The sequence below is a fragment of the Sinocyclocheilus rhinocerous genome, unplaced genomic scaffold (assembly GCF_001515625.1).
Source record: "Sinocyclocheilus rhinocerous isolate Xijiao unplaced genomic scaffold, SAMN03320098_v1.1 scaffold1330, whole genome shotgun sequence".
Classification (NCBI taxonomy): domain Eukaryota; kingdom Metazoa; phylum Chordata; class Actinopteri; order Cypriniformes; family Cyprinidae; genus Sinocyclocheilus; species Sinocyclocheilus rhinocerous.
Window position 1 is genome coordinate 513,067 of NW_015665026.1, and position 11,788 is coordinate 524,854.

At 36.7% G+C, this 11,788-nt stretch overlaps 2 protein-coding genes across 4 annotated transcripts in view; both read left to right on the forward strand.

Annotated features, from left to right (window-relative positions):
• git2b (G protein-coupled receptor kinase interacting ArfGAP 2b) overlaps nt 1-1,344 on the forward strand; it is a 12,619-nt gene extending 11,275 nt beyond the window's left edge. For all 3 annotated transcript variants that reach the window (XM_016541930.1, XM_016541931.1, XM_016541932.1), the window contains 2 exons: nt 565-628; nt 760-1,344. In XM_016541930.1, coding sequence (XP_016397416.1) covers nt 565-628; nt 760-939 — 244 coding nt within the window. In that variant the 3' untranslated portion in view covers nt 940-1,344. The remainder of the gene's footprint in view (nt 1-564; nt 629-759) is intronic.
• Nucleotides 1,345-2,527: 1,183 nt separating this feature from the next.
• Nucleotides 2,528-5,393, forward strand: gltpb (glycolipid transfer protein b). The gene is made up of 5 exons (XM_016541933.1): nt 2,528-2,786; nt 3,618-3,676; nt 3,790-3,923; nt 4,299-4,449; nt 4,695-5,393. Exons 1-5 carry the CDS (start codon nt 2,687-2,689, stop codon nt 4,875-4,877), a joined length of 627 nt encoding a protein of 208 aa, XP_016397419.1. The 5' UTR covers nt 2,528-2,686; the 3' UTR covers nt 4,878-5,393.
• The last annotated feature ends 6,395 nt before the right edge of the window (nt 5,394-11,788 follow it).

The window sequence follows — 11,788 nt, forward strand, 5'->3', positions numbered from 1 at the left end:
AACGACTGCCTAAAATGAAATGATGATAACGCGAGGCAAGTGTGCGGCAAGTGGAATTCATTGAGGGATTTGACAGTGTGATTCATAGATTAAGTATTTAAAATATAGGCTATTATAAATGCTACACGCACGCACAGAGGTTTTTTTTTTCTTACCATTTTTTGGGGGTTTCTTGCTTTTAGACTAGTCGACTAGTCGGATACAAAACTTTCGTTTAAACGACAGTCAAATTAGTCGTCGCGCACATCCCTACTAATTATTAAAAATGGCTTTTCTTACCCTTGTTTTAAATTTGTATTTCTAAATATGATGGATGCTTGGACCATTTTGTGATTTTTGGTTTCTTTATTCAAGGCTGAACTGAGCCATAGTGTGAATCAAGCTTTTGTGTGGATGATTAGATGCATATTTGGTTCTACTTCTCCACATTTTTACAAATTTTTTGTAATCATAATTTAAAATAATATTTTAAAATGGTAATATCAGAGTAAGAATTTTAAATGACCCTTTTTATCAATCTAATCAGTGAAAAAAAAAAAAATTCGTTGTATTTCTTTGTCTAAGCTTCGTCACGTGTTCCGAGAGAATTCTCGTAGCAGTGACAGAAATGGCTACGTTATTCCCTAAGGTAAGCCTTGAGCCAACAAGGAAACTTTGCCTTAATGAAGAATATATCTATTTATATCCTTGTCTAATATTTTTGCATCCATAGCAAGCACTAAATGGTTAATAAGGTTCTGAAATTGTTTTCCATTACAGAGGCCATCCTCTGAGACTGTTCGCGGGTCCTTGCGCCTCTTGACCTCCAGTGCCAGCCGTCTGCAGGGCGAATGTCAAAAAGCCACATCACACGACTCCCAGCAGGTTATTCAGTGTGCCTACGACATTGCCAAGGCGGCTAAACAGCTAGTTACTGTGACTACCAAAGACAGTAACTGAGTTACAGTACAAGTGAGCGCCTTTCCTGTTTAATATGTTTCACCATGTATTTTTATTTGCTATTATATTGTCCAGTATTATTGATGATCAACACAGCACAATTTGGTTTGTATTACTGCAAATAATGAATTGCTTTTGAAGTTTATGCATACATACACTAACATACCTTTTGGGGCACTAAGTCTTGATAATCAACGCCCTGTATTTTTTTTTTTTTTTTTTGTCGTAGCTATATGGTACCGTTTTTAAATGTAAACTAATATTTGTTTTGCTTCCTATGGTGCTAATTAACTGATTTGTTATGTCTGTATTGCTCCTGTTTGTGGATAAACAGAATAAAGCCTTTACTCATTTAATACCTGCACATTTCAAATATACCACAAACAAAGTTTAAGTGAGACTAAACCTGAAATCATAAATGGCTGTTATTGTTGAAATTCAGCTGGTGTATTAAGTGTTTCTTTGTCTTGAAAACCAGCTCTCTCAAAATGTGACCGTAATGTAGATGTCAGCACACACAATGCCTCATTTCTTGTGCAATAAGCCTTGCTGCAAAATCATACCTTACCTGTCCTGGTGTTACCATTGTATTAAGTTTTCAGAGTGTATAGTCTTATTATGGAGCGCTTTAGTATTTGAGCTGTTATACCTCACTTGTGTGTGTGTGTGTGTGTGTGTGTGTTTGGGTGTCTGTTATACACCTTAATATATAGTCACTCACAAATGCGGACATGTCGCTCCTGATTTTAAAATGTCATGTTTGTAATTTTTCACTATAGTGTTCTTTTTTTCACTCATTTGTTCCTCATCGCTATCCAGTCCAAATGTACTCCATTTTAGTTTGTGCTCTTTGCAGTTTAATCTTAGGCGTGTGTGTGAAGGTTTTCATTCATCCAGGTCATCAGAGAATGTCAGTTTATTCATAGACAACTGCAAAATGAAGTCCTATTGCTATGAATTCAATCTGCCTGATGTTTTAGGGATGCTCTTGTGTTAATTTGCATGTCCAAAGGATGTGTTCATGTGCTGCCTTGTCTGAAATAATACAAATAACACACACAATTGCCTAACGGCCACCAGCTGCTGTGTTAGTGATTCCGGTATTATGTGGTATCGCTTTGTATGATTCAGTACATGTATTATATGTATATACAACTTATATATGTAAGCTGCTAGTTGTCAGTCATGTATGCAACTAATCTGGTGCGAGTTTGTCCTATTTCCTGCTCTAATATCTGCCGGATATGTACACATGCACTTACCTGCTCAGTTCAGAAGGTCCTGTTGGCCTTCATATGGGATATGCATCATGCAGTTGATGCTGCTTCAATGAAAGTCTTGTTACTGAATATAATAAATTTTATCTGTATTCAAGCTAAAACGTGTCATTTTTAAAGCATGTGTATTGTTATTTGCCTTAAATAATTGTACCTTATATTTTACTGAATGCAAGTTGTCACATATTTTATAACATTTTAGTTTTTATATATATATAAATATATAATTGTTTAAAAGTCTACATCTTTCCAGGAAGAGTATTTAAATGCTGGAATGATTTATTAACGTGGCTTCACTGAACTCACTTCGGTCTTTCATTTCCTCAGTCGGTCACTTTGTTAGTGCCTCTTCACACCTGTTGAATATCTTTTTCACGATACCACGGACGACTTGAAAATAGAAACGAAGCGTCACGCAATTAAAAGCCATACTATTTTCAACAACTTACATTTTATTTAGATGATTTGCGATGGCACTTTTGCTGGATCAGCAGTTTGCGCCGATGCCTAACAACGAGATCGCGACGAAAACATTTCTGGAGTCAGTTTCTCATCTGCCACCTTTTTTCGGTGAGTCGTGAACTTCATGTGATTTCATTATCGGAAGTTACGAAAAGTATGTGTATTTGAACTATTTTAAGGCCTGTAGGTTAAAGATAGATGAACTAAGTTGATTTTTAAACAAACAAAGGACTGGAAACAGCAGTGAAAGCGTTTAGAACAGCACATCTTTTTCTCCATGGCATTGCCTTTCACATTTGACATGTTTATTGGACTTCTGAATGTATGAATTTTCCAAACCTGTGTAGTAAACAACAAAGAGGTCATTAAATATTGAGAGGACAGAACGGATACCGTTGTGTTCCCGCAGCGACTGGTCATCAATACCTCTTTTTCAACCACACGGTGGCGACAAATGACCATGTTTCAGGGTCAGAACTTAACCGGGGCAAAATGTCCCACATTTTTAAAATGTGGGTACAAAAATGTTGCTGTAGTTAATTCCAGTTATTTAATGTTTGATGTATTTCAAAGTATTTTATTCTAGGCTTGTCTAGTTATAGTTTTAGTATAGACCTAGTATTGGTAGTTAACTGGGTGAACAGTTTACAGTAAATGTTTCCCAGATGGCTACAACTTTAATGGTAAGTATAGCACTTCAACATAGATGCTCTTCCTGCAGTTCTTTACCGGTTTTTTGTTATTTATTAATTGTATTGTTTATTTTTATTTATTTATTTACTACATTTACAAATAAATAAATAAAAAGACCTAGTTATTTCTCAATATGTATTGATTTGAATCTTTTAATGTATTCTTTCTTTTTTAGGTAACACTCCATTCCCTCTATAATGGTGGGAAATATATATATAAAAAGTGTTTCATGAAATTATTTTTCAGATTGCCTTGGTTCCAAGGTTTTTGCACCGATTAAGGCTGACATAAATGGAAACATCACAGTAAGTCTGAGAACTAAGTCATATATTATTAAAGTTTTTTAAGGTTCGTTTCTATCAAATTCCTTTGAAAATGTACCGAAACGTTTTTCTGAATTTCTCCCAATTCTCACAAGAAAATTAAAGCTGTCTATGACTCAGATCCAGTGAAGTATGAGACTCTTCAGCAGATTCTGCTAATCGAGAAAAGCATCTATGGCTCCGAGTGGCCTAAAGTCGGAGCCACACTGGCACTTATGTGGTTAAAGAGGTCATTTGTTCACCTAGTCACACTTTCTGCATGTCTTTTGTCCAAAATATAACAGCTACAATTTCCCTTTTATAGGGATGTCTCTTCCATGTTCATATCTTTCCTTTAAAACAATAAAAAATGCTTACAACAAATCTAATTATTAGAAACTAGATCTGCACAATTCTAGATAAATTGAGAATCACTTTTCTTGTATTAGAGATCATGAAAAGCTTTAATCATGAGTTATCATTAGCGCAAACAAGATAGCGTGGGTGTCTGAATTTAGATCGCGATATTGTAATCGTTAATTATTGTAGAGCTCTAATAGAAACATATTATGTACAAGGAATGATTTTCACCTACGTTTGAACAGTTTACCGGTCTTCTCCTCAGAGGCCTGCGGTTCATTCAGATTTTACTGCAAAGTCTAGCGGATGGGGAAAGAGATGAGGACAATCCCAATCTTATTCGCATCAATATCACTAAAGCCTATGACCAAGCCCTCAAGAGGTACCATGGCTGGATAGTCCAGAAGGTTTTCAAGGTGGGTGTTTTCAGTAGCTTTTGTGGGCATGGCAGGATGGGCATGTCGATTTGTTTTGCATGTTATGAGGCCTGGAAAAGTCTTGTAGGAAATTATCTTCTAAATATATTGTCTACTCTGTGTAAAATAGATTTTTAAAAACCCAGTAATCACAAACAACTGGAAAAGTCATTCGTATGTAAAAAGTTATGGCGCATTTTAAGACAGTGATTGCTTACCCAGCATTTTGTTTGGTTCTGCTGTAGGCTGCGTTATTTGCTGCACCATGCCGGTCAGATTTTCTTAACGCTTTAACCAAGGATCAAGAAGTTGCAGAGGAGGATTGCTTAGCAAAAATTCATCAGTTCTTAATAAACTTCACTGCAACTGTAGATGCCATTTATGAAATGTATTCCATAATGAATGCTGAACTGGACTACTTAGTTTGAAACATACAAAAGGTCAGTTTCTAAAGAAATCTTTAATGCTGCACAGTTCATACACAGTATGACACACTTGAGAGGGCCTTAAAACTGTGAGGTCACAGACTCGATGACTGTCTAAGAGCTTTTGTCCCTGTTGTTGTATGACAGTATTTGTTTATGCTTGTATGAATGCAGCATTAATTTTTGATTGTTTGGTGTGGGTGAGGATGTGCTGTTTCATGAAGTGATGATGCTTTATCTCCATTGTTCAACAAAATCAGCTTGTGTTGCCTGTAATCTTAAAATTAGAAACTGTAAGGTTTATGTTTTGCTGATAAGACCCAGTCGTGGTTCTTGAATGCAATAATGCATACTGTATGAACAGCACCTTTCTTTATTGTGTGCTCCCTTCCTTTCAGCTAAATGCTAGATTAAATGATTAGATTAAATCAGATTAAATGCGTGATTATTTTGTAATTCACTTTTTGTGTTTTTAATAATTAATTCATCATACAAACATTTTATCATACAATAGAGACTTGCGCAAATTCTTGTTGTAAAGCATAAATATCTGGTGTATATTAAACATTGTTTGGTTGGAAAATGAAATTGTACCATTCCATTTGTATTGTCATGATGAAGGGGATAATTAATATATTTGGGCAACATGTATGTAATAGAACAGTAAGTTAAATTTAAAAGTTACAGATACAAAACTATAATGTGAGCAAAACCTTAGCAAAATTATTCATAGATGTATTTTTAGCCAACAGAAAAACTATTACATATGTAGCATAATCACAATTAGGACTGAACTGGAAAAACCTAGATTTATGCTAATTACAAAAACATTCTGATATTGCTAAACTAAACAGTGCTACAAAGTACACAAGTATCATGAATGATGATCTGCAAAAATATCTGTGAATGCCGGTCGAAATATTCACAGTTGGATTAGTTTAATATGTTTTAATATGTTTCTTGAGCAGCAAATCAGCATATTAGTAAGATTTCTGAAGTTAGAATGATCACGTAACACTAAAGACTGGAGTATTGATACTGAAAATGTACCTTTGCATCACAGAAATAAATTACATTTTAAAATACATTAAAGTAGAAAATAGTTATTTTAAATTGAAGCTTTTAAAAAAAGCTTAAAGGGCTCATCGGATGAAAATCTGACTTTTTCCGTGTTTAAGTGCTATAATTGAGTGTCTGGTGCATCTACCAACTCAGAAAACGTGAAAAAGAAGAACCCAGGAAGTTTGGTTTTGTAAGCCTTTCTCTGCAAGCAGAAAATGAGCCTATCAGATTTCTCTCCCCTTCTGACGTAGGAAGGGGTTCTTATTATAATATTACCGCCCACGGCCGCTGACTGACACCGCCATATTAGCAAAGACCCCGCCCTGAGTGATCCGCACACAATCTGCCATGTTGATCTTCACGCTAGAGCATTTAAAAGCAGCATTCAAGTTAGAAATGTCTTCTTATTAAAGCTATAGAAGTTATCCGGTCAAGAGCAGTGAGTGATTTTCTGTTTTTATTTTATTGTTTGGGTCATATAACAGAGTAGACAGCAGTAGGTACTGCATATTACGCTGCTGTCACTTCATACACAAATCTAATATAAACATGCAATGTATTTCCCAGCTGTTTACCTTCACAGACATAACTGACTGTTTTTGTAGCGTGTTTTTAACGTAACCTTGTGTGTATTTGACAGTTCAAGCGCAATAAGACATGAAAGAGAACTTAGTTTAGTGCTCACATGCCATATGACAGCCACTTTCTGTGTGTGTGCTTTGGATGTGTGCGCTCAGAAAACACTATATCAGAAGTTTAAACTGATATGGCTTTAAAACGCATGATTTCAGCGCGATATACATGATAATCAAAACCAAACAGATGTTTTTTGGCAGAGTATTTGAGGTATGAGCTCTGTAAAGGCACAGCCCTATTCTGGAAAAGGGGGGCGGGAGCAGCAGCTCATTTGCATTTAAAGATACATGCACGAAAACAGGCATTTTCAAAATGATATAATAAATGATCTGTGGGGTATTTTGAGCTGAAACTTCACAGACACATTCTGGGGACACCTGAGACTTATATTACATCTTGTAAAAAGGGGCATAATACAGTAGGTGCCCTGTAACAGTATTACTGTTTTTGCTGTATTAAATAAATGCAGCCTTAGTGAGCCATAATCATCAACCCATTGAGGGCTGGATTCAAAAACACACCGAAAATCCAAGTAAGAATTGAAATTACAGGCTGATCCGACTTGCATGAATTTCATTCAGCAACTCATATTGTAAGTCAGTAGTGTGTATGGTCCCCACGTGTCTGTATGGATCTCCTGCCAAACCTGGATCAGGGCATCATAGACATCCTGGATGGTATGTGGTGCTACTTGCCGGCTTCAGATGCTTCGATACATAATGTCCCAGAGGTTCTCAGTTGAATTTAGGCCTAGAGAACATGAGAACCAGTCAGTGGCATCAATGCCTTCATTATCCAGAAACTGCCCACACACTTTGGCCACATGAGGCCAGGCATTGTCATGCACCAGGAGGGACCCAGGGCCCAATGCACCAGTGTGTGGTCTGATAGTGGCTCTGAGGATTTCATCCCGGTACAGGGCTCGCAAAATTGCTAGCTCGACATCCCAGGGCTATTGTGTCTTCCAGTCGGGCTACCAAAATGTATCATCCCCCTGCCCGGCAGGCTATCACAGGGTTCCCGTGCATCCTTCAATTTAGTGGTATCAAATTTAAGACCATAAGTCTTAAATGGAATAAGAAAAGTATTAATTATAATTTCAAGAGGTCTTAAATTTGGGGATGGAAAGACAAGAATTGCGATATAGCTTAATGTGATGATTAAACTTAAAAAGGCTGTGAATTTCATTGAATAAAGTCAAAACGCGACACGGGTGTTTTTATATGAATGTATCTCTGAAGGGAACCGACTATTTTCAGAGAACTTTTGATGGCATTTTCATGTCATCTTTCTTATAATGCCTGATAAAGCCTTTATGAGCGCAGCACTGCGTTGTGTACAGCCGTTACTGAAGCTTTCAAAAGCCCCACCTACTGGCAGAGAAAGAATTTGCATCACTGATCATTATACAGATCAGTGATTTGCATTTTCACTAAGCCCCTCTGCTGTTTTTGTTCAGATCAATTTGAAAATCGACACATATTTTTACGCAGCAAACATGCAGTGTTGTAAATGTGAAAGACGCTTTCTAAAATGTTCTAGAATGTGCCTTCTAAAAAATCTAAACGACTAAGACACTAAGATATATATTTATATGTTCATTTAATAATTTATAAATATGGTTTAAAGGCTGAAATGTTATGTTTATTGTTACGTTCCCAATTAGATTTCTAAGAGCAAAAGAGAAGTAATCTTTAATCTAGATTTAAACTGACAGAGTGTGTTTGCCTCCCGAACAATGTTAGGAAGGTTATTCCAGAGTTTGGGCGCTAAATAGGAAAAGGATCTGCCGCCCGCAGTTGATTTTGATATTCTAGGTATTATCAAATGGCCAGAGTTTTGAGATCGCAGTGGATGTGTAGGATGAGCTCGCTCAAGTATTGAGGAGCTAAACCATTCAGGTGTAATTAGCAAGATTTAAAAATGTGTACGATGTTTAATAGGGAGCCAGTGCAGAGTTGACAGAACCAGGCTAATATGGTCATACTTCCTGGTTCTAGTAAGAACTCTAGCTGCTGCATTTTGGACCAGCTGGAGTTTGTTTATTAAGTGCACAGAGCAACCACCCAATAAAGCATTACAAAAATCTAACCTTGAGGTCATGAACGCATGAATTGAAAATTTGTCAAAGACTCAAACAGCCCAGAAAACTATGAAGATTACTGATTTTAGGAAGATGGTTAACTTAAGTGAAAATAATTAAATAATCACTTATTTGGAGACAATATCAATCTCCACTTTCTGTCTATAAGAGAGAATCACATTACTAAGTGTCATCTAGGGGTGGGTAATATGAACAAATTCTTAATTCATGCTATGACAAATTTTATTTAATCTTAAATATATATATAAAAAAGCACCTAAAGGACCATCAGACTGTGAGAAATATTCTCTGGTCCGATGAACCTCAATTCCAAACATCATGTTTGAAGGAAACCAGCTCTGCTTATCACCTGCAGAGTACCATCCCAAAAGTAAAGTGTGCTGGTAGCAGCCTCATGCTGTGGAGCTGTTTTTCAGCGGCAGGGACTGAAGGACTTGTCAGAGCAGAAGAAAAGCTCAATGCACCAAAATATTGAGGTAGCCTTAATGAAAACCTAGTCCAGAGCATCCAGAACCTCAGACTGGGCAGAAGGTTCACCTTCCAACAGGACAATGACCCTAAGCACACAGCAAGAGTCAATTATAGACAACTCTGTGAATGTCCTTGAGTGGCCCAGCCAGAGCCTGAGCTTGAACCCAATCAAATATTTCTGGAGAAACCTGAAAATGTGCGTCTGCCCCCATCCAACCTGACAGAGCTTGAGAGGTGAAGAGGCGAGGTGAAGAATGGCAGATAATTGCCAAATGATGATGAGCAAATCTTGTCACATCAAACAAAAAAGACTTGAGGCTGTAAAGGTGTTTCAGCTAAATATTTAGTTGAATGCTAGTATGAATACTTATGCAATGTACTTATTTCAGTTTTTTTATTTGTAATAAATTTACGAGGTTGTGACAATTCTGTTTTTGCTTTGTCTATATGGTGTATGGAGTGTAGATTGATATGGGAAAAAAAGTAATTTAAAGCAGTTTTACATAAGGCAGGACCACGACATAACGTGAAAAAAAATTAAATGAATACTTTTGCAAGTCACTGTATACATGCACCAAACACACTGAAAGAACATGAAACACATATACAAACTGACTATCAACATGTTTAAAATAAACAATAAGGCCATGACAAGAACTCAGAAAAAAGGCTTAGTCATGGTAAATACTGGTTATTTATGCCATAAAAGCATAAATGTAGTTTGTTCATGTTCACTTCATTGTAATCATCTTTACAATGTATCAAATTATAACTTTTTTTCCTGTTAATGTGCTTTTGGCAATTATACATCTGAGACAAAGAACTGTACATTAGTTTGTGCTTTAGCATTTGTAAAAAAAACATCTAAAATAAATCCCCACTCCTCTACAAAAGTCATGAATAATCAGTAAAAATGTCCATAAGAGAGGATGATGGCTCAAGAATTTTAAGAGTTAAGATGCGTTTAACTGATATTTTAAACCAGCGGTAAAATAAAGCATAGATAAGAAAGCCTATGGCACACACTTATCCATCTGTGCCACTGGAGCTGATATTTTACAACTACTTTTAACTAAATCTAAATAGACACCCCATATTTTTTATTCCAGAGTAAGGGATGGCCTCTATGGGTTTCACAATAAGTCCAATAAGCATGTCAGCCACAGCCAGAGAGAGAATGATTAGGTTGGTTGGAGTGTGAAGCTTCTTGAAGTGAGAGATGGAGATGATCACCAGCAGGTTCAGAAACACAGTCCATGCTGACAACAATAATATTAACACATAAATGATATTGTATTCATGACTAGAACGTTTTCCCTTGGTACATGATGAGTTGATGGCAGGAAAGCAGTATTGAATCTCATGATCCTCTGTCTCATAGGCCATGTGTGAGTCTCCTCCTGTTAGGTGTTTGTTCTGCTCTCCTTCCTTACTGTCCCTTCAATTATACAGTGTCTGGATCAAACTGACCAACCCATTTTCCACCCACTCTGATGCTGAACAATGACATAATTTTCTTTCAATAGTTTCAACCTTGGCAGTCAAATAGCCGAGCTTAAGAGGCAAAACTGAAAGACATAAAACTGAATACCTTTGCTTTTACATGATGTATATCCACACTAATAGAGTAGGTGTAAAAATGAAGTCTAAAAACACTGATGTATCAGCCAGTAAAGCAAAAACAAAAAAAATACTTGGAGCATTGTTAAGCCCTGAGGCCTGTCTTGAGAAGCAGTTTTAAGTACTAACTACCCGGTTAAGGTGAATTAGAGTTTGATCGAGCAATTTTTCAGTCTCATGAAGGTAGATTAGGTTAAATTGGTGTTCATAGCCATATTAACTAATGCTACATCTCTGACCAATCAATGACTGGGTGCAGGGCCGTTTCTAGGCATAGGCGAGCTAGGCGGTCGCCAACGGCCCTGACTGGGCGTATCACTGTTTTAAAACGCATGAAGAGTTAATGATGTCCACCTAATGGATAATGTGAGCAATAATAATTCAACAACTCAGAATATATGGATTATTCTCTCAAAAAATAAAATTCAGTCAATGTTTACCCATCCTCATGTTTTTCTAAAGCCATACGACCTTTTTCTTTTTCAAAACACAAAAGGAGAATTAAAAAAAAACATGTCCTGCTCATGCTTGCCCATATTATGGCAATGAATGGAGCCTAGCTTCAAGCTTTAAAAAGTTGCATTAGTATCTTAAAATTATCCAATTCAAAACTAACTCTGTATGTTCTACAACTTGCTTCATGAAGCAGGCCTCTGTACTGCTGTATTAGAGATTTACTGCAGCCAGTAGCCACTGACTGTGCAGTGAATGAAAGTGATTTAATTGTGCCACAGTCACTGACATACACTCATGTGAAGTCATGGCTGTTGTTGGTGCATCAGTGGCCATGAATACAATACATATAAACAAAATCAGATATGTATCAACTGACAAGCTGTTCATGGATAGTGGTTGATATTTGTCCTAACCTTATACATGTTAATGAAGAATCAGGGCCGTTTCTAGCCAATTTGACGCCCTAGGCGAAATCGCTATTGCCCCCCCCACCCCCCAAAATTATATATATATATATATATATATATAATTTTGGGGGGGGGGGGGGGCAATAGCGATTTCGCCT

Bases quoted from the DNA above. Each gene is read 5' to 3' on its own strand.
- gltpb (XM_016541933.1), top strand. From the start codon at position 2,687: ATGGCACTTTTGCTGGATCAGCAGTTTGCGCCGATGCCTAACAACGAG. The intron at 2,787-3,617 runs GTGAGTCGTGAA...ATTATTTTTCAG, and splicing joins TCATCTGCCACCTTTTTTCG to ATTGCCTTGGTTCCAAGGTT. The intron at 3,677-3,789 runs GTAAGTCTGAGA...AATTCTCACAAG, and splicing joins ACATAAATGGAAACATCACA to AAAATTAAAGCTGTCTATGA.